General features: G+C 49.1%; 1 protein-coding gene across 2 annotated transcripts in view; it reads left to right on the plus strand.

The window, feature by feature from the left end:
* The window catches only part of GTF3C1 (general transcription factor IIIC subunit 1), a 73,515-nt gene that overhangs the window by 38,446 nt on the left and 12,434 nt on the right, over positions 1-22,635 (plus strand). For both annotated transcript variants that reach the window (XM_025415659.3, XM_025415660.3), the window contains 18 exons: positions 39-192; positions 2,700-2,803; positions 3,999-4,180; positions 5,635-5,910; positions 6,187-6,332; positions 7,000-7,097; positions 7,613-7,709; positions 7,823-8,000; positions 10,760-10,901; positions 11,239-11,374; positions 11,824-11,905; positions 12,026-12,214; positions 14,086-14,243; positions 16,153-16,295; positions 18,476-18,557; positions 19,246-19,358; positions 21,352-21,414; positions 22,213-22,306. In XM_025415659.3, coding sequence (XP_025271444.1) covers positions 39-192; positions 2,700-2,803; positions 3,999-4,180; positions 5,635-5,910; positions 6,187-6,332; positions 7,000-7,097; positions 7,613-7,709; positions 7,823-8,000; positions 10,760-10,901; positions 11,239-11,374; positions 11,824-11,905; positions 12,026-12,214; positions 14,086-14,243; positions 16,153-16,295; positions 18,476-18,557; positions 19,246-19,358; positions 21,352-21,414; positions 22,213-22,306 — 2,437 coding nt within the window. The remainder of the gene's footprint in view (positions 1-38; positions 193-2,699; positions 2,804-3,998; positions 4,181-5,634; positions 5,911-6,186; positions 6,333-6,999; positions 7,098-7,612; positions 7,710-7,822; positions 8,001-10,759; positions 10,902-11,238; positions 11,375-11,823; positions 11,906-12,025; positions 12,215-14,085; positions 14,244-16,152; positions 16,296-18,475; positions 18,558-19,245; positions 19,359-21,351; positions 21,415-22,212; positions 22,307-22,635) is intronic.

Raw genomic sequence — 22,635 nt, forward strand, 5'->3', positions numbered from 1 at the left:
TTGAGATTGGGTATATAACTTATTTTGTGACACCCCAGGATTCAGAAAATGATCATGGATCAGGAGAAGCAAGAAGGCGTGTCTACCAAGTGCTGTAAGAAGTCCATCGTCCGCTTGGTGCGGAACCTCTCTGAGGAGGGTCTCCTGAGAGTGTATCGGACTACAGTTATTCAGGATGGCATCAAGAAGAAGGTATGCATGGCTCTCCTAATGCCCACCACACCAGCTTCACACTATCAGAAGCTTTCTTGTCTGGTTCCTCTTGTCCTCATCTGATTTCACTTGTTCCTTTGCTGCCAGTAACTCCCATTTCCCATTGTGCCTCCTCATCTGGGAAGCAGGGGCCATGCCAGCTTTCCGTGGGAGGCTGGAATCCGAAAAGAGGAATAAGTCGCTTGGATCTCAGAGCAGCATGCACAGGCCTTACAGCAGGTGTTCAGCCCCAGGCCTGCCCTGAGTGACAAGAAGGCGAGTAGGAGACATTGCGGTTCTGCAGAGCAGCACTGGCAGAAATTCAGCCACGTGTTAACAGGTGGAAGGTGTAGAGTAGGGCAGCAAAAGGAGTTTCCATAGGGATCTGTTCCATAGGGAACCGTTCCTGAGGAAGTGATGGTGGTGATTCAGGTAAAACGCACTGCTGGCATAATCTGAGTGCACACCAGCAGATCTTCTGCCTTCAGTTTATCTGTTTCTGTAAAATTTAAAGTTTGGGCCCATTCCCATAGCAACTGGAGCTCTGCAGCTCTGCACATAGTCGGAGGCCTACATTTTACAGGGTTGGAATCATTGGAGAGAGCCCTGCTGGGCCCCTGGGACCAGAAGGCAGGTACTTTGGGGACAGACACTAGTAATTGCCTGACCTTTTTTTCTGGCTGCATTGTAAATCTCTGCCTTAAGAAAGCTATGCTTTGATGTGTTGCTTCTTTAATAAGCTGACAAGGTCATTTCTGCTTTTTTACTTTATCTTATTTTTTTGAGACATTTGAAGTTTGAAAAACAGCAGCATGAGAAATGACTTACACTATTTCAGCCCTTCCAGGTTGGCAGCTCTATCAGTTTTTATATCTGCTGCTGAGTCCCCTTGACCTTGCCCTTCTCCTTTTACCCCTACCCCCACCAGCTTGCCATCCTCTCCCGCAGCAGGCAGGGGGTCTTTGTGCTGAGCTCTGTCATCAAGGACAAAAGCCCTCACCCCTCAGCAGCTGCCCCTTAGATATCTGTTGTCACACAGAGGAGTTATTTCGGGGGTGGGCCTCCTTCTTGGGACGGTAGTGAATGAAGGCAAGGAAATCTCCCACAGGAGTAGCACAGGGATCTGCTGTCCAGCTATGTCCAGCTCCTCCAGTCTAGCCTAGTGTCCACTAGGCGGTCTGGTGGGAGAGGTGTTGGGGAGGGTGGGGAACAGAGTGCCATGCATAAGCACCAACAATCGCATGACCTCAAAAATGAAGGCACCAGCCCTGGGTCTCTTGCCACAGAGTGCCACTAGCACTTCAGCTCTAGTAGCCTGTGTGTCCAGCTGGGAAGGACTGCACTTTTGTGCATCTGCCTTCAGAATAAGCTTAAGTGGCTCACCAGCATTTTCTCCGGCTCGCAGAGCCCGTGCTGCTGGCAGGCTGCCTGCTGATGCCCTGAAGGTATGTTGACTAGAGCTGCCATATGGCAGCATCCGCTTTGGCCTTTGCTCCTGCATCCTGCCCTGCCCACTGGGCCTTTGGGCAGTGCGCTGGCTGGCTATTCAGCTGTGGCCAGTGGGGAGATGGGAATGTATTGTATTTGCACTGTGCTTTTAAGTGCTCCAAGGTGTTGCCTAACTGCATCTCATTTGAGCCTCACAAAATTCCAAAAGAGTTGGCAAGGTGTGAGAGGAGGATATTGTCCCCATATCACAAATGTCCATTCCCTATGATTGGCCCTACCCCTTGGGCCATTCTCTGCATGAAGCCTGCTGGTCAGAGTCACAAGTTTAGAAAACGCTACCTTGCCCTGTCCTGCTAGCGGCAAAGACAGAAGAAAAGCCTGGCTCTCCAGGGGCCATGATCACAGCATCTGCCATCTGTCACCCAGGCACCACACCCATACACCTCTGCTCACCTCCACCAAGCTATTCCGTTTGTCACCCTGGATAATGCTCGTGAAATGGTAACCCCCCTAACTGTTCAGCTTCAGTACCTTGGAAGAGGTAAAATAACAAAAGCAGCTCTAAATCCTCTGCCAGTTGGTTTCGAAGCGCGCCTGGCAGGAGTCCCATGATGGCACTCTCAGCGAAGGGAGATTAAGGAAAGCTGCTTACCTTTTCCAGATGGAAGCCCTCAGGATTCATGAGCAACTGTGGGAAATTCCCAGATAGCTGCAGTGGGGTGTCAGGAATGTGCCACTAGGTAGCTGTGGAGACTAGGGGGCCAGGACAGCCCAGCGAGGGGACTGTTTCCAGGGCAGAAATTCCTCACCTGAGCAGAGCAGCACAGAGCAGCACATTACCAATGGCAGAACTTTCGCAGTCAACTCAAGGGATTTTGATGCCAGAAATTGTAATGGCCAACTGTTCAGTAATGCTTTTTTGCTTCAGTCTCAGACATCTCTTGGAAATGTTCATGAAAAGTATCAGCAGGGTTGCTCCGAGGTACCGTGTTCTAGAGCTAGCTCTCCCTCAGCTCCTCCCCTGCCCTTTTGGGACTCTCTGACCTCTCCCTCCATAGGTGGATCTGGTTGTGCACCCGTCCATGGACCAGAATGACCCTCTGGTGAGAAGTGCCATTGAGCAGGTCCGTTTCCGGATCTCCAATTCCAGCACAGCAAACAGGCAAGTGGCAGTACCCCATAGGAATCCGCAAGGAAACCGCCTGGGTCTTCATATCTCCATCTGTATCAGTTTCCACACACACCTTTTGTTTATACTACTGTGAGATCAGTGGATTCACTGGTTTAGGAGCAATTTCTAGATTTTTTTTTTTTTTTTAAGATTTTATTTTTTTGAGAGGGAGGAAGCACAACCAGAGGCAGAGGGAGAACCAGGCTCCCTCACTCCCTGCCTTTGGTGCTCAGCTCAGGCCATCAGGGAGCCTGACATGGGGCTCCATCCCCAGGATCATGATCTTAGCCGAAAGTAGACATTTAACTGACTGAGCCACCCAGGTGCCCCTAGTTTCTGGATTTTTAAGGAGAAAAAAAGTCCTAATATTCTTCATTCTCCTCTGCCTAATGGTGTCGACAGAGCTCTCTGAATCATGGGCCCTGTGAAGTGTGAAGCTCACCCAGTCTCCTAATGGCTCAAAATGAGTCTAGTTGCCTTTCTGCGGTCTTCTCTAATTTTGTTTGTAAACCATCTCACAGACTGAGAAAACTCAGGAGTGGGAGAAATTCTTAGCTGGGCTTAAACTGGAGGTGGCCAATGGGCAGGCACAGGGCTCCTTGCAGATTGCAGAGCTTATGTACTTCGAACCAGTTACTGATTGATTTCATATTAGTTCCTGATCTTTGGCACTTTATTTATTTTTAATTATGTTTTTTTTTAGGATTTGTTTATTTTTGAGAGAGAGTGGGCAGGGGTAGAGGCAGAGGGAAAAAGAGAAGGAGAATCTCCAGGAGACTCCCCACTGGGCACAGAACCTGACGTGGGGCTTGATCTCGTGACCCTGGGTCATGACCTCAACCGAAGTCACGAGTTGGACGCTTAACACACTGAGCCACCCCCAGGTGCCCCCGATCTCTGGCATTTCTGAAAGTGTTAGAAGACCCAGCCCATTGGGCTGCCTTACAAGATAGCAACTGCCCTGTAGGTGGGCATGTATACTCTGCGGGTTACTGCAGCCCCTGTCTCCCCCAAATTATCTAGTGACTGATGCATTTTATTCATTCACATCATCTGCTTGGTTTCTCCAGGCAAGTGAAGTTGAAACTCTAGGGCCAAGTGGCTTCATCTGATTCACCAAGGCACACCCTTTCCTTTCTCCGAGTCCTCATTCCAACATGATATCAATCTTGTATTTGAACTACAGGATTAAAGTACCCCAGCCTCCAGCACCTCAAGAAGTTGAAGAAGAAAGTGAAGGAAAAGAGGGTCCGAGTGGATCAGGAGACTCTGAGCCAAATGCTTCCTCTAAACCAGAAAGCGGACGGGTGAAGAAAACTGATGAGAAAATGGGCATCACCCAGCTGAAAAACTATAACCCTGTCGTAGGTAAAGAAGCAGCTCCTCATCAACGTCCGGTGATGTGTCATTGGTTGTCTGTATGATGATGTTTGAGTGACTTGCTGTTCTACCTTGTAGCACTGGGCTGTAGTCCAAAGAATCACTAGCTGGGTCACGTGGGGCTGGTCACATGACCTCCGCTGGCTTCAAAGTCCCCATTTGCACAGTGGGCATGATTCTTGCCCAGCATACCTCACAAGGCTGTCAGGAGACTCAGATGAAACTGGGCTGGATCCTAATGCAAGGAATTAGTCACAAAGATGAATTCCTCTGCTCAGTATCCTTTGGCTGGAATATCCTCTCAGCCATAGAAAACCTCTGTCTCTCCTGACCTCAAAGCTTCTGATATAGTCACTGAGGAGTTTGAATGCTTGTATAATTTTCTCAGAGTCTGTTATCTGACGGGGTTGCCTCCTTGGGCCCCCACCGGGCTGCCCTGACATGAACGTGTGCGGGGCAAGTACAGATGGCCAGGGGGACTTTGTTCCTCCCCTGGCCACAGCCATGCATGTTGGCAGAGGAGGGCAGAGGTGACTTGGCAGGCACAAATCATGTCCTGGTGTGGCACACAGCACAGCAGACCTGCGATCCCAGGTAAAAGAGCAATTTGTGTGATGCACCCAGTCTCTATGCACCCAGTCACAACAGCATGGCCTGCCTTCAGGCTCTCGTGGTTAGGAAGTGCAGCCTGAGGGAGAGATCCAGGCAGGAGCAGGTGCAGCTCAACAGCACCCAAGGTTGCACAGACAAGACGATGAGTGTGTTCTTCAGGGGGGCATGGCGATGGAAGACAGCCTTCTGGCCACTTGCCCTGGCCCTGCTGCTTCTATGGCTCCTTGTTCTTTGACCTGTCTTCTCTCCTGGGGAAAGCCAAGGAATACTTCATTTGTGTCAACAAAGAAGATGCTTTCAAAGAACCTAATTCAGGGATATTTTGCACAGCCCTATCAAGCCAGGGGGCCCATGTGGAGGTCTGTCAGGCCCTCTACAGTGGCTCCCTTCTCCAACACGCTCCAGCTTCTGTGCTGCTCCCTCCTCCTCCCTTGCTGCACCTGTCACTGTGGCAGCCTGGCAATCCACCAGGCCTGCCAGGCACATGCACATCTCTGGCACCTTGCATTTGCTCCGGGGTACACGTCCCCAGGTGCCTGCATGCCCCCTTTCCCACCACCTTGGGGACTTCACTTTTCCTCTAGATGGAATTAACAGTCTTCCTCCCCCTTCCTCACTCTGTTTTCTGCTCCAGCTAATTCATCTGATATTCAGTGTTAGGTATCTTGTTATCGTCTGCCCTTTGCCTTGGAAGGTAAGTTCCATGAGAATAAGAAGGTTTGCTATATCCCTGGCACCTGGGACATAGTGGCACTTTGTAGTCTTCAAGTGGCTTGAACTGAAGTGAATCTGGGAGTTCTTAAGGATTGCCCTTCCCGCTCTCACCTCAGTTCCAGGACTCGGCCGTTCTCTAGGGTTTCTGCCCAAAATGCCTCGCCTGCGGGCAATACACACGTTTCTGTGGTACCTAATCTACGGGCATCCTGTCACCTACCCGGGGGACAAGCCAGGCCCCGGCAGTTCAAGAAGAATAGGGAGGCAGGAACCAAGCAGGGTGAGAGTCCTGCCCTCCCGAAGTGACCTGGAAGCCTCCTCTGATGCCCCACGCAAGGACTACCAAGAAATAACCCTCATGGAGACCGAAGTGGAGCTCCCCACGGAGAAAGGTAAGGTGCTTCTGAGGCAGGCAGGCAGGCCACAGTGGTGTCCGGAGGGGAATCATGATGCTTCCTTATTCTTATCATCTGAATCGGCTGCATCCCTATGGTGTCCTGATCCAAATAATTTATAACCCAGACTCCCTGAATCTGTGGGTCTCCTGCCTGTCAAGTGGGGTTCTGCCTGAGTTGGTGGCGAGAGGGAATCAGGACCTCCTGGGATAATGTCATGGCACCATTGTGACTGGGACCCTGCCGGCAGCACTGACTCTGATTCTCTCCTAGTTTATGTGGAAGAAGCCTCCTGGAAACGCTATGTCCCTCCCATCCCAATCCACAACGAGTTTGGCTTCGGCTGGGCTCTCGTCAGTGACATTCTCCTCTGCCTGCCCCTCTCCATCTTTGTTCAGATTGTGCAAGTCAGTTACAAGGTACTAATGACTCCTGGGCCTCTTGTGGAGGCCAGTCCCCCAGCTCCAGGCCAGAGAACCTGCATTCACCCAATCAAGGGAAAATACTTCCAGACTTACATTTGTCTGGATACATAGATGCATGGATGGAAGGATAGGTGGGAGGATAGATGGATGGAAGGAAGAAGGGAGGGAAAGAGGGGAGGATAGACAGATTAGATGGATGGATAAATGGATGGATGGATAGATGGTTGAGTGGATGGATTGAAGGAAGGAAGGAAGGATAGATGATGGAGAGAGATGATGGGATAGATGAATAGATGGGATGGGTAGGTAGGTGAGTAGATGGGTAGATGAATGGGTGGATGGATGAGAAGAAGGAAGGATGGATGGATAGGGAGGGAGGGAGGATAGACAGGATGGATAGATAGAGCTAGATGAATGGTTGTCTGGTGGGTCAAGGGAAATACTTGATAGACTTGTTCTTACAGTTAGATCAATCAGATAGATTGAAAGACACAAATAATTGTAACAATAAAGTATGTTTTTAGAAATTTGGCAAATACGGAAAAGGAGAAAGTGGGTTCAGAGACACTGTTGCCCAGAAAAGAGTAGCGTGTGTGTTTTCACAATTCTTAAAATGGACCTTGGCCTTGTGGATGAGCTGATCCTGAAAATGACCCCTTAGGTAGACAACCTTGAGGAGTTTCTGAATGACCCTCTGAAGAAGCACACGCTGATCCGCTTTCTGCCCAGGTCCATCCGGCAGCAACTTCTGTACAAGAGGTGAGTTCCCCAGAACTGACACAGACTGGCCAAGGGTCCTGGCAGGCTCCTCCAAGTTAGGGTTCTGAATGATCGTTCACCAGGAAGAGGAAAGCGTTCTGCCTGCCAGATCGCACTGACATGAGGTTTTTGTTAATTCAGCAGCCCTGCAAGCCTTCTGGATAAAGCATAGGAGGAATGAGGTGCAGGCTGATAAATTTTATTACTAACTTCAGGGTTCTTTTAAAGTACAATCTGCTGATAAAGCCTGCAAGTGTTGGGGTGGTTTTTCTCTTTTGCTACTTGTACTTTCTAAATCAACCCTCCTTTGTAGGATTGATGCTCTGTTGCTCCATTGCCTTGGGTGGGTGGGGGGAAGGGGCTTCTGGGTCTCCACCCAGGGCAGGCCCAAGGCCAGTCCTCCAGGACCCACAAGGTTGAAGGGGGAACCATACGCGAGTTGCATCCCTTAACCCAGACGCAGACCCTCTGACCACAGCCAAGCTTATGGTGACTGGGACCTCTCTGTTTTCCAGACGTTATATCTTTTCCGTGGTGGAGAACCTCCAGAGGCTGTGCCACATGGGGCTGCTGCAGTTTGGCCCCACAGAAAAGTTCCAGGATAAAGATCAGGTAATGTCTCTCACGCCTGAATGAATGAGGATCCCGATGGCTCAGCAGTTTCCAGACAGCTGACCTGGCAGTTGTTCTGAGCTCCTCTCCTCACCCCATCTCCATGTCTCTAGGTCTTCGTTTTCTTGAAGAAGAATGCAGTCATTGTTGACACCACCATCTGTGACCCACATTACAACCTGGCCCACAGCAGCCGGCCCTTTGAAAGGCGTCTGTATGTCCTGAACTCCATGCAGGATGTGGAGAACTACTGGTTCGACCTGCAGTGTGTCTGTCTCAACACCCCTTTAGGTACTATCTGTCTGTGCCAGGCCCCACCATCCCCTGCTTTCCTGCCAGCACTGGGCTTCAGGGCAAGAAGAAACTAGTAGTGGCTGCTGGTTTCAGACTGCTCCCCAGAGACCTAGCGTGTCCTTGAGGCTCCCTTAGAAAGGAAGATGGTGAGCTCCAAATGAGGGATCCCAGACACCATCCCAATCCCCCAACCCCCACCCCGCACAGCGCCTCCCGTTTAACCCAGGACACTCTGCTTGGTCTTGGTCTTTTTTTGCTTCATACATTCAGTAGGTGTTTGTCATCTCCTGGGCCTGCCTTCACTCCAGATCCGGAGTGTGCCCAGTGCCCTAGAGGATGTATACAGGGGCGTGAGTGGAGGGTGTTTTACTGGGGTGGTCAGGAGCAGCCTTTCTGAAGACGGACTGAGCTCAAAAGGCGGGGGCCAAGCCCGAGTCAGTAGAGCTCAGAGCTAGGGGAGAGCCCTGCAGGCACAGCAACAGCGAGAGTGCTGTTGGAGAAGCAGAGGAGGCTGGTGTGGTGGGGAGAATGACAGGTGCCATTGGAGAAGTGAAATGGGGGGCAGCCAGAACTCTGGGGGCTTGGCTGGGCTTGGTACGGGGTTTATTCTAAGCAGGGAGAAGCCATGGGAACCATAGGGAAGAAGTGACAAGATCTCTGCAGGTTTTCAAAGTTCGTCATGCCTGCCAGGTGGGGAATGGAGGGGCCAAGAGCAGAAGCAGGGTTGTGACGCTTGTCCCAAAGAGAGATGTCCTCTGGTGACTGTGAAGGGGGGTGGGCAGCTTGGGAGGTATTTTGTTCTGGGGTTTTGTGTTTTGGTTTTATTTTTTTTTTTTTGTTGCTGTTGTTGGTTTTGGTGGGGGAGATACTTGGAGGAAGAAATGAGCAGATTTGACCAGCGGGTGGAAAGAGTTGGGTTTGGGGATAAGGCCTTTGCTTGGTCGTCTTCTTGTCCCTGGACTAAACTGTGACCTGTGTTCACCTGGCACTGGCCACACCTGCATCAAGCATCACCTCTTCAAGAGAGCCTTCCCAGCATCTTCATACTGTCTTCTGATTTCCTTCTGAGGATTTCTTGGGCACAGGAAATGTGGCTTCATCCCCCTAGTGTCTCAGAGTGCCTGGTACACCGTCGACATCCTGTAAATGCTGATTGACTAGGTGGAGAGTTGGTGGAGGCCATATATCAGCGCTCTGTCCTCTAAGCCAGTTTCCATCTGGTGTCTTCTTGCCACTTCTGCTAAGAGAAGGGATGGTACATCTAATATGCACCTGGGAGAGGAGCCCTTCTCCCTTCCCTGTCACAGAGCCAAAAGATCAGTACTGCACTTTGCATTTTGCAAAGCAGGAGTCCCACATTTATTTCATAGAATTGTTTAGTGCTGGCAGGGTAATGAGCCCTTGTATTTAGAACCTTTAATGTAATGGGTCCAGACAGATTTTAGAACTGTGTGTTTCATAGAGTCCTCTGGAATTCAGTGAGCTAGGCTTTTAACCATTTCAGATTTTTAGAGTGCCCTAATTCCCCTGCATTTTATACCCAGATAAAAATTTGTGAACCAGTATGTTATTTGCACCAGAGTTGTTGAGGCTTGACAACTGGTGAATTTCCATCCCTTTTAAGTGTTCATGAGCAGAAATAGGGGAGACTCAGAGTCCATTAATCAGGCATTGATTGTCCCTTCGTTCAACAAACATTTGAGGAGGTTCTGCCCCAAGGACTGAGGAAAAGCACCATATATTAAGACGTGAGCATCCTTTAAAGCAGGGGCTCACTGAGCATGAGTGTACTAGAAGCATCTGGGAAGCCTGCTAAAATGCAGATTATCGGGCCCTGTCCAGTGCTTTAGGTTCAGCAGGCATGGAGATGGTCTAAATCTGCATTTCGAGCACACAGCTAGATGGTGCACAGGAGAAGCATTGCCTTAAGTCCTAGGACCATCCGGCCTTTCAGATGCATGACCTTGGGCCCCCTGAATACCTCTGAGGTTTGCCTCTTCATTTCTAAGCTGGGAACACCACCAACTTCTGGGCTGAAACAAAGCTTGAACACAGTGTCTTCTGTAAACACCAGCTGAGAGGTGTGGGGCATGGGCTCTCCCCACTGCCCCTTTGCCCCCACCCAGACCCAGGTCTGCAGTTGAGTGTGTTAGAAGACTGTCTTTGGTAGCCTGCAAATCACCGTAACCTTCCTTTGCCTGGCTCAAGCAACAATTTAGTGTAGTAGTTTATATTCTCTTGCAAGAAACGCAATTTTCTTTATTGTGGATTAACAGAACGTAATTTTTCAACTATGTTAATGCCCCTCTTGGGCATGCAGGAAACATCTGGCTGCCTCCCAGACCCCATGGGGCCTGGGGAAATTGACACTGCAATGAGCTGTCTGTCCAGATCCCTGCTGACCCTGACCCTGCAGCCACGGCCAAGTGCCTCATTTCTGTTTACCACTCCCTCCGTGCTGGCACATGGGAGTTCTGTAGGTTTCCCCCGAAGAAGGAACCTTCGGGGTTCCTGTGCTCACAATTCCTGTTTGGTTCTGCTGTTGGCAACCTGCCGTCCCAGCTTAGCGGGGTTCATCCAGAGCACAAATCCTTCCCTCATGCTCATGCACCAGTGTTGAACCATCTGACATCTATTATGATGCATGCGTATGAAGAGCTTCTTCCAGTTTCAGACCCTGTCCCCTGGTTGGGAAGTGGAGTCACAGAGCTGTAGCAGTATACTGTCATCAGAGAAGCTTGTGTTTCATTTCCTAGGTGTGGTACGCTACCCACGTGTCAGGAAGAACAGCACCCAGGATCACGGCGTTGATGAGGAGGGCAGTCTGCGGAAGGAGCAGGAATGTGCCATCGACAAGCACAACCTGGAGCGCAAGTGTGCCATGATGGAGTACAACACGTGTGTCCTGGCCCCTCCACACACCGTCCCCAAGTGTAGGGCTAGGGCTATTCTCATCCATTGGCTCTGGCTTTGGATGTCAGGCCAGGAGTGCCCAGGTCTCTGAGGCCAAGGTGCAAATTGATGGCTGTGGACCATATTGTTTAAAAAAAAAGTTGCCAAAGTTAAAAAACTGGGAATTTATATCAATATCTGGGGTTTTGACAAGTGCTTTGCTTCTATTAGGTATTATTACCAAAAAGGCAAAAATTAGTGAGAAAAAGCACCCTCACCCATGTCACGGGCTCTCTTTTCAGTTCCCAAGAAGAACTCTTTCTGTTTACCTCCTGCCTCTCAGGGGGAGCCGTGAGGTAGTGGATGAAGGCTTCATCCCTGGGGATGGGCTGGGAGCCGCTGGGCTCGATTCCAGTTTCTATGGGCACCTAAAGCGCAACTGGATCTGGACCAGCTACATCATCAGCAAGGCCAAGAAGGTAGGCTTCTGGGGAGCAAGGACCACCCATGCCCGCGTGTGGTCCCCCCGGGGGGGGGGCTACCATAGGTACCCATCCCTCTCACCCTTTCCCAGCTGGCTCACTGATTCTGAACTGGTAAAACCAAAGCTGACCAGAGGCCCCAGTATTTATTTACGTATGTATTGTAGGTATATCAGTCTGGTCTAGCCTATTTTTTTCCAGTGGATTCTAACTGATTCTGTGATATGAACAGGTGTTCCGTTTTAAAGTAGGAACAGAAAGTCCATGAGACAGAGGTCACACATGAGGGAGTGCCATGTGTGAGAAGCAAGCGTTTGCACAGAAGCAGCCCATCCGCCCTCGGCCTCTCCAGCAGAGACCCGAACACCTCCCTGCATTTAATGCTCTGGGCTCCTGGGGATTCAGCGGAGTCCCCACTTTATTCCAGCAATGTACTTGCCTTTTAGGAGAACACTACTTCTGAAAATGGGCTCATGGTGAGGCTCCAGACGTTTCTGTCCAAGCGCCCATTACCACTCGGTGCTGGAGGTATGTGTGCAGGGAGTTCACCCCAGAAGCAGACGGGAGGCCAGCTCAAGCACGTTCCATTTGGCTTCTAGCTTTTGTGGGGCTTATCCTGAGACACTCACCTGCTGTGGTTATTTCTAGGTAGTGGCAGATTGAATATCTGGGGGGAAGCCAGACCAGGATCTGAGCTGTGTGCTGACTGGGAAGAACAGTTTGAGATTGGCCAAGAGCCCACGCTGGACAGGAACCGAAGAGTGAGGGGTGGGAGAAGCCAGAAACGGAAACGGCTGAGGAAGGACCTCGGAAAGAAGATCAAGAAAAAGAAAAAAGGTTTTGTGATGATCACTTGTATCTGCTAGGCCTTGTCTGTGTATGTCCCAGCTCGGAGACATGCAGTACTGTCACTGCGGCCAGCATGAGCTCTGCCCTCAGACTTGGGTTTCTGTTTTCCTGCGATATGTAGGGCCAATTCTGTGTGGTTGCCAATTTAGTCTCCACATGAAACTGGTGAACAAAGCTCCTCAAGCTCCTTATGTGCCATCTCAGTAACCTCCCTCATTGAATTTTCTAACTTAACCTCAACTGGAAAAATTGAAAAATCTTTAGCAGAAATCTTTACCAAATTTAGCCAAAATCCTATTATTCTTTTGGTTTGGCTTTTAATATCTGCCTTATGTTAATCGGGCCACAGTTCAAAGTCATGTCGTATTTGTAAATTGGAGGAAAGGTGGGAGGGGGTCAAGCCTGCAGAATCTCTTCGAAGAACCCCTTAGGTGTGTTCACTGCCATTTTGGATTCTTCACCTGAGCAAGTCTTTATAGCAAAGGACAGTGGGAGGACAGTGAGGAGACCAGCATCTGTTTCTTTGACCACGTTGCATCCTCTAAGTGTGTGTTACAACAGTGATCTGATAGCTCTAGCGCTTTCAGACGAGAACAGAATGTTTAAACGGGAACCTGTTTTCAGTGGTTTATTTGGCTGGTGTTCATGACAAATAGCCTTGTGTCTGTTGGAAAGGCCCCCTTAGCTCAGCCTATCCAGATATGCGTGAGATCGATTTGGCTCACAAAGACCTGAATTTGTAACAAGGCAAAATACAGTGGTGGTGTCCCTTGGCATCCCAAATGTTCTTACCCTACTTTTCTTCTGCCTTAATTTGGAAAAACTTCCTAAACAAACAGTCTCTTGGAATTGGCAGTAGCATATGGTGTTTACCTTGTGAAACTACCATGAGTATCTCCCTGAGGGGAGGAGATGTTGAAAAAAGCTAGTGAGTAAGAGCTCACGGTTCAGATCCTATGTCTGCTACTGACTGGGCTGTGTGACTTTGGGCAAACTGCTGTACTTTGCTGTGTTTCAGATTCCTCAACTACAAAATGGGGATTATAACTGCCTCTTCCTTATAGGGCTAGTGAAAAGCGGTATTTCTTTTCTTTAAGTTTATATTTATTCATTTTAGAGAGAGATCAAGAGCAAGCAAGAGTGCATTCAAGGGGGAGAGGGGCAGAAGGAGAGGGAAAGGGAGAGAATCCCAAGCAGAGTCTATATTAAATTGAGCCCCAATTGAGCCCCAATGAGGGGCTCAATCCCACGACCCCAAGATCATGACCTGAGCTGAAACTGAGAGTTGGACATTCAGCCAACTGTGCCAGCCAGGTGCTCCACAAAGTAGTTGTGGTACGTAAAAAGCTTAAACCAGTGCTTGGCACACAGTAAATATTCCGCAATGTTGGTGACTGGCACCGCACTGGGTGTTTTATACCCAATCTGGTTTAATCCTTGAGGCAGCCCTGTAGGATATGCCTTATTCCCCCTGTGGTGCCCCAGATTTTCTGCAGCATCTCTGATGTTACTGTGCAAGAGAATGGTGGGGGCCCCAAGCATGCTCCATATGCTTTCAAAGCACCTAGCACCACAGTGGGAAGGATTGAAGATTGGCAGATAACTCACAAGAGGCTGCATTCAGGCTGCCCAGCCTGTCCACATCAAAGAGACACGACTAAAGGAGCTAAAAAAAAAAAATCTATCCAGGCCCAAATCTTTTGTGGTTAGTTTATCTGGCTTCTGACACAATACAATTCTGATAATGGATACCCTTGGTCAGATCTCACTAGCTGAGTAGGAACCCTTCCCCTCTCCAGGGGGACAGCTCCAAACCAATTGTTAGAGGCTCCTTCTCTTTCTCCCCCTGATATTCTTAGAAGAGTCCCCCCAAGAGAAAAACAGGAGCCTGCGTTACCACGACGAGGCCGACCAGAGCGCCCTGCAAAGGATGACCCGACTGCGCGTCACCTGGTCCATACAGGAAGATGGGCTGCTCATGCTCTGCCGCATTGCCAGCAATGTCCTCAACACCAAGGTATTTGGCCCACCAGGTCCCTCTTCCTTCCCTGCCCACAGCCCTGCCACGTGGCTTTCCCTCCCATGGGTTGTCCTCTTCCCCATAAGACCCGCCCATGGAGGCTTGTGGTCCCTGGGACATTCCACTTATCTGTTTTCTTTGGCCATTGGGAAGAACATTTCCCAGGATCCTACAAATGAATACTCTCATTTTTGCACATTTCTTTCCAGCCTTCAGCTAACACATACAAATCTTTGCCTGTCTACAAGCTAACCAGCCCCGAGTTGTTCTCTCTCTCTTCACCAGGAGTCTGATACTTTCTGCTCCCCTTCTCCCATCCTCATCTGCCTGAAAAACTCCTCTATTTATCTCTCACAACTGCTTATCCTCTCTGGAAAGGCTTCGGTGATCCTGCCAATTGGAAGGAATTACTGTGTTCTTGCTGCATCCCTCGGGCATGGACTTTTCATGCTGCTTCTTTTGCTTCTGACTCTTCTTGGCTCATTGGAGCGACTGCTCCTTGCAAGGGAGAGAGACTTCTCATTTGTTTTCCAAGCCCCTAGCATGGTGCCTACTACATGGCCATCGCTCTGTCACTGTGCACCCAGTTGATGTGGAATGGTGATGGTGGCCTTGGCCTGGCCCACGCCTTCCATGCCCCAGGCCCCCACACTCACCTGTCCCTCTGGCCTGTGTCCCTGAACCCTGGCGGCTGGGGAGGACCTAGCTTCCTAGCTAGCAAATTCTTCCTCTTTCCTCTGATGTCATTGCCTCCAAGAAGGTCCCACAGCCCGAGCCTGAGTTCACTTCCTCACTACGTTCCCCAGAGCAGCCTCACTGACTCCTAGGCTGTCTGTTCCCACCATTTTGCACTGTTTAGATCTTCTGAGTTTGCAGCAAGGCATGGGGAGAGCAATCCAGGTCGGCAAGTGTCTGATCAAGCTGATTCATGAAAGCCACCAGAGAATGAGCTGTCACCATCTAGTGCCAGGCTCCTTCTAGGTAGTCATGCCACCGGGGAGCATGGTTAGGGCAGCTCCATCCAAGCCCAGTTTGTACACCCTGTCCTAAAGCATACCAGCCAAGAGAGGCAGCCCTGGATGCTCTCTGCCTAGCTCATTGGATCCCTTTTTTCTTGACCACTTTGCCCAGATGCTCTCACCACCACCACCACCACCACCCCCATTCCCTACTAAATTCCAGCCCGATCCCTTCTCCCAGGAACAAGCTGGAAATGATGTGTTGCTGTTCTTAATATTTGTTCCTTGCCTCTGCAATGGGTTTTCATCACAACACTGACAAGAGGGATGTGCCTTCTGCCACCCACCCTCCATGCAGCCAGAGAGGCCAGCAGAGCCCTGCATGGTTCAGGGACAGCAGACCCTCCACTCATCTGCTTACATTTAGACCAGATCCTTGGGCCACCTCATTCTGGGGGGCTCTCAGAAAATAAGCTTGTCATCAAGCCCCTTTCCTGTCTAGACTCTGCCTTCCTGTGTGTTTTGGCCAAAATGTTCTCCTGAGTCTCTAATGAGGCTAATTCTACTAACCTACAGGATGTTTCTGAGCATACATAACATGTACTTAAACCTTTAAAAGTATCTAACTAAATACATCAATGTACGCATAACCTCCACTCCAGACAGTATTACTCAACATTCCCCGAGCACCTGTTACTTTCTAGAAGACACTCTTACCCACTAGACATTGAGGATCTGGCTTATTCTTTGCCCAGCACCTCACTTATGCCAGGCACATCATCAGTGCACTGTAAATGTGAATGAGTAAACACATGAGGGGCCAGTTTGGAGTACCCGCTGTGGAAAGAGCTACCACGGAATATACCCTCCCCCTTCCTTCACATTAAGGACCCATAATGCAGACTCTGAGGATTCTGATTTTCCATCTTGGCTTGTGTTTGATCCAGGTAAAGGGCCCATTTGTCCCCTGGCAAGTTGTGCGGGACATCTTGCACTCTACTTTTGAAGAGTCTCTGGATAAGACATCTCATTCAGTTGGACGAAGAGCTCGCTACATAGTCAAAAACCCACAAGCCTATCTGAACTATAAGTAAGCCTCATATGAACTTTTCTAACTTTAGGCCAAGGTTCCTCCCATGTGTCTAGTTCATTCTTTACTCTTCTGCCATCCCTTTTGCTTAAGAGTCCACTAGAAAATCCAGAGAGAGCAGTGAGCTGTCCCCTGGCTCACCTATAGCCTGTTTGCAGTGTTGGGGTCCATGATTTTTCCAGGGCCAGACCTGCTTCTGCGTCCTTCCCCATATCTGGTGTCATGTAGACTGCAGGCCAGCCTCAAGAAGTAGGTACTGTTCTTTGCTACCCAGGAAGAAACAGGCCATTCAGGCTAGGTGGTTCGTTGAATACATTACATTAGAAGTGTGTGGTGAGGGCCGAGGCATCTGCTGAGTTTTACTACCATTTTTAGTGCTCAGAGCAGCTGTTTACCTCTCTGTGTCAATGGCCCATCACATAGCTAACTCCAGGAAGAAGTTAGACAGGACCAGGGTCATTGCACCAAAGAACACTGTCCCCAGTAGAACTAGGTGTCCCCTCCGTGTCTCCTGATGTGGCTTGGTACGAGTGGGGATGGCAGCTGGCTGGGAGTCACAAAGCATCCTCCTTGGGGTTTGTCAGTGGCCAGCAAGGCTGCTTGCCCATCTGTTTCTCACATGGCCAGGGCACAGTGCCATCACCAACCCTATAAGACAACAGGGAGCATCCAAGGGGGCATGGAGGGGACACATGACAGGGTTGGAAAGGACCACTTCACCCAATTGGTTGTTCATGCCATGGGTCAGTAAAAGAGCTTAGCTCTGGCTTGATTCTGAGCCTTGGCCTACGTGCCGTCAACCAGGTTGTAGAGAGGAACAGCCCAGCCCTTGATTGCAGAGAAAACTTCTCCAGCCAGGAATTCTCAACCTCAGCACTATTGACATTTGATGCCAGAAAATTCTTTGTGGCGGGGCCATTCTGTGCACTGTGGGATATTTAGCAGCAGCCCTGCCTCTACCCACTAGTCGCCACTAGCACCCCACTCCCAGCCATGACAGCCAGACATGTCTCCAAATGTCTGCAGGAGCCAGCGGGTTAGACATAGCAAGGGGCCTTCCTTTGGGGACCACTGGCTCTGGTGCATAGAATCTTAGACTTTTCTATCTAAGGGCTCTGATCACCTGCTCCAAAGTCCTCTTCTTTCAGAGTGGAAACAGGCCCAGAGAGAGGATGTGGGTTGGCTAGGGTGACAGTGCGTTGGCAGTGGAATAAGTTCTGGAACTTGGGCTTCCTGGCCCCGCCTGATGCTCTTTCTTGTGTCCTGCAGCATCAGTCAGGGGAAGGGAACATGAGCTGTAGAACCTTGCACAGGGCATGTATCCACTTGGAGGCCATTCCCTCACCTCTGAGCAGGACAATACTACCAATAATAACCACCCCTGGCCCACCTGCCTCAGCCCCTGGCAGACATGTCACTTTGGGAGCCCCTACACCTCACTGAGCTCTAAAATGGAGCTTGTAAGCTCTTCAGGAAGGTGGAAGCACCTGGTTCATAGGAGCCCTACAGACACTGGCTGCCTCTCCCTCCATTTCTTTTTGGGCAAGTCAGGCTATCCTTATGTCATGGAGAGACAAAGATGTCTGCAGTAGACAAGTAGTTCTTTTGACTAATAACGAACACCAGGGCCTATATGATAATTAAAAATTTTTTTTAAGATTTTTTTTTAATTTAGTCATTAGAGACACAGAGAGAGAGAGGCAGAGACACAGGCAGAGGGAGAAGTAGGCTCCATGCAGGGAGCCCGACGTGGGACTCCATCCCGAGTCTCCAGGATCACGTCCTGGGCTGAAGGAGGCGCTAAACCGCTGAGCCACCCGGGCTGCCCAATTTAAAATTTATAGTACATTTTCACATAGAGCATCTCGTTTGGTCCTGGCTAGATACCTGTGAGAGCAGGCAAGCAGGCAGGAGTCACTGTTTTCAGTCTACATGCGGAGAATGGAAGCTCAGAGAAGCCAAAGGTGTGAAGCGTGAGCAATGACAGACCTGACTTGAATCAGGGTTGGCTGACCTGTAATCCTTCATTATTAAGAGCTGTAATCACCCAGCAGGTGTGTAAGTAACTCATACCTCGCAGTTAGCCACAGGCAGACGTATTAGAACAGGAGTCTTCAGATGGTTCTGAACGCAGACATTATTACAACCCCAGACCTCACATTCGTCCTCTCTTTTTGCAGAGTTTGCCTCGCTGAGGTGTACCAGGATAAGGCCCTTGTTGGAGAATTCATGAATCGAAAATGTGACTACGAAGACCCAAAGGTAGGCCCTGCATGGTCATTGGGCTCAGTGTGCCCCGAAGGCCGGACTGTGTACATTCCTCTCTGGTCCTCTGGGTCCCACGGCGTCTCTGCCTGACTTGCAAATACAGATATTTTTCCTGTGAGTCTGGGAAATCAGCTCGTCAGTTCTTTGGCTTTGGCCCTCATTTGATGAGGCTGTAGCACCAGATCTTAGAGATTGTTAGAATTTGGCATGCCACTTTGCAATTCTGCAGGGCCTTGAGCATATTTCATTAAAGAAATAGGGCAGCTCTTCAGAAATTTCAAGCAGCTAGACTCCCTGGAAAGCTAGCAGATAGGACAGGATGTGAGTTTTTCTGAGTTATCTGGGTAGAGAGGTGTGCAGTGGCAAGAGGCTGTGGGGACAGTGTGCAACACACTGTCCTCCCTTCTGGGGCTTGGGAGAGAGATGGTGGTGCAGGAGTGAGGGCCAGCAGCATGTTTCTTGCCCCAAATCCCTGGGCAGAGTGGTGAGTGTCTGTCACTTCTTCCCAGGTGGACTCATCGGGCTGGGGAGGCAGGGAGGCAGAGGAGGCCATGCTTCTCAGTCCGTGTTTCTGGGAAGTCACTGCTATGGGAGTTTATTACAAGATTTTCCTTGATGTGTCAGTGAAACTTCTCCTCAGGGAGAGAAAGGGCTTTAACATCTCATTCTCCCACGTTGAAAGGTTTGTGCCAGTGAGTTTAAAGAATTTGTGGAGAAGCTCAAAGAGAAGTTCAGTTCTGCTCTAAAGGATCCCAACCTTGAAATCCCAGACACACTCCAGGAGCTGTTTGCCAGGTAAGGTTCTTCTGGGAAACTTCTGTGTGATCCTCATGGAGCAAGAGGAAAAGTCACTGGCCACAGGCATTTCCCTGTGTCGGTAGTTCCATGGCCTTGGAGCTAACCCTGCTGTGTCCCCTGACCTTGAGCCACCTCACCTTCTCTCACAAGAGACATGAAAATGGGGAGGCCACCACCATCCCGAGCACCCTGCCGGGCACTCCCGTTCCTTCTCCCATAGAGGCCCTGCTGCTGGCCTAATCCAGGCCTCCACAAGTGATTGGTGTGCTCTTGCCAAGATTGCTCACTTGACATATGAAGAAACTCCAAGATAGAAGTAGCTCACCCAAAGCCATGGTGCTTGTGAGCCACAGGGCCAGAATTTGAACTTCTGTGGTGGGTCTGACTTCAGAGCCTCATCTCTTTCCAGGAAGAACACACTTGGTTTGAGCATAGAAACCAAGAGATGTTAAAAGCTTGAGTTCTGTGAACCAGGCTTGTTGCCACTGCTTAATCCAAATATGAATCCTCTTTTACCACCCTCATCGAGATGGTCCCTCTGGCCACTGGATTTCTGCATCTCTTCCTGTAGAGGTGACTTTCATCAATTGGTTCCTGTTTGGGAACCATACAATACAGTTGTAGTTAGCCCTCTACATGTCAGTCAGAGATCTCCTTCTTTGAGTCATCCAACAAATAATTCATGTTGTACCCGCATATGCCAGGCCTAGGGAGCGATATGTAGTCCTTCTCGGAGTTGACACTTGGTTCTGTTTTTTGTTTTGTGTGTGTGTGTGTGTGTGTGTGTGTGTGTGTTTGCAGCAGACTGTTCGCTAGAACTCCCAAATGATATGGTTTATGTTCAGTAAGTGATTCAAATGACCCGTTTACCTATTTGTGACTTATAGCCCCACCTAGTCTCAGTAAATTTATAGGGCAACTTTTAGTTATAAAAAAATACAGTTAAAATAAAGATTATTTTAAAAAGTTCATGAATCATCTGGAGGAAAGAAGTTCCATCCAGTTGTAACGATTTAACACTAAACTTGATCTTGAACATCCTGGCAGGCCAGACAAAAAGAAATAGATTCAACTGCTTTAAAAATAGTTCATATTATGAAAAGGTGCTTTTTTTCCTTATTCCTAAATTTTAAGAATTTACTGTTGCCAAGATGAATTTTGATTTTAGAATTATAGAAAACAAAGAAATGTCTTACAAGTAAATAGCCATGTGTTTTTAAAAGTGAGTTCTATGATTTCTCAAATCTATTTGCCTGGCTGGCTGTGTAGCATGATGGCTAGCACATTGGGACTTCTCTTGTATTTGTTTGGTTAGAGTACAAGGAAGCAGCATTACTTGAAGCTCAAAAATGCAGATGGGGAAATAATCTGCTACCTAATACAACTGCTCTCTTTTTTTTTTTTAAGATTTTTTATTTATAAAAAGAAAAAAAGATTTTTTATTTATTCATGAGAGACACAGAGAGAAAGAGAGAGAGGCAGAGACACAGGCAGAGGGAGAAGCAGGCTCCATGTAGGGAGCCTGACGCGGGACTCGATCCCGGGACTCCAGGATCACACCCTGGGCCGAAGGCAGGTGCTAAACCGCTGAGCCACCCGGGGATCCCCAACCGCTCTTTTCTGAATACTTTCTTCTAGACCTCTTTCTCATGCTTGTTTTTAATCAGACTGAACCCACAATTTTAGATCCCCTTCCCTTAACAATTAACAGCAGCTCTCTGCCAATAAACACTTTCCTGTATTGTTTCCTAATTGTCAGTAAATGATCATTTTGTATTTCCTCAGCCCTCATTTTAACAACACGCTCATTTGATGAGCAGAACATGGTATTTTCTCATTGTAATTGACACGTACGTGTTTGAATTTTAATGAGTTTTACATTTCCTCCAACACTTTAGCCAGTAAATGGCCATGTTGGGCAAGCATCTACTTGGTTACTAGAGGTCTGCCGTGTTCCACTGACACACTCGTCTTTTCATTCCTTACATAGATACCGAGTTTTGGCGATTGGAGATGAAAAGGATCTAACCAGGAAAGAGGATGAACTTAATAGGTAAGCACTGATTTACCAACTGACTTTCCCTCAGCTGGTTGATCGGGCTGCCTGTGGCCCAGCATGGGTGCCACCCAGGGCCACCCTGCCGTCTTTGAAAATAAATTTGTACTAGAGCATAACCATGCCTGACCCATGTGTCATCTGTGCCACTTCCATCCTATAGCATCAGGATTGAGTGGTTACAACAGAGACCACACAGCCCATGAAGACCCCAAAATCTTTATTATCTGGCCATTTCCAAGAGAACCTTGCCAACCCTAGCCTCACCTATCAGTGGCCTAGCCTTAAGGCCCGTTGAGGAAAGGATTTGAATTCCCAGCCCATGACTTTCCACACAAAGCTCTGGTTAGAAAGCTCAGCTATCTTTTTCCTCATTGGATAACCAATATTCAGTTCGGTTTTAGCTCTGTATTTCAGTGAGAAGTTTCTTTGGAGAAAAACTTTTTAAGATGGACCGTGTGGCTGGGACAGTCAATAAAGTATGCAACTCTTGATCTCACAGCTGGGTAGATAGGCTGAAAAACTCTCAGCACTAACGACATTTTTTCAGTTGACAAACCTGTTTCCAGGGTATGGCACCCCTTATCCACTAAATGCAAATGTTTTTCCCTGCAAAAATTGACCAATTTGTAAAACCACCATTTGTTTTGTTCTGGTTTGTGAATAGCTTGGGCACTCGGGTCACTTTTGTGGGCTCAGATGCTTTTTCTAAATGAGAACCACATCCGCCAAGTGTGAGCAGTACCCACAGCCCACGGCCTCATGTGCTCTGCTGCCCACCCCACTGTCTTTCAGCGTGGATGACATCCACTTCCTGGTGCTCCAGAACCTGATCCAGAGCACACTGGCCCTCTCGGAAAGCCAGATGGAGTCCTGCCGGTCATTCCAGGTGGGCGGCGGGGATCCAGTGGCAGCTTCACAGCAGCGCCGTGGGGCTTGGGCCATCAGAGGCGGGAGCTGAAGGACGCTCTCACTTCTTAGCTGTGCAGTCTTGTGGGGATGGGGAATGATCTCCCCTGAGCCTCCCACCCTGACCCTTCTTTCATCTTCCAAGTGTGGGGACAGGATCCAGTGACCTCCAAAAATCCCTCCCAGGCTGAGGTTCAGAGTCTCATGTTAATGCAGAAAAGGAGGCAGAAGAGGAAGTGAGCTGTGGCAGAGCTGAGGGAGTGAATGACCCATACGGCTTATCTTCAGTCAGAACTTACACATGTTGAG

Source organism: Canis lupus, chromosome 6 (assembly GCF_003254725.2).
Source record: "Canis lupus dingo isolate Sandy chromosome 6, ASM325472v2, whole genome shotgun sequence".
NCBI classification, from domain to species: domain Eukaryota; kingdom Metazoa; phylum Chordata; class Mammalia; order Carnivora; family Canidae; genus Canis; species Canis lupus.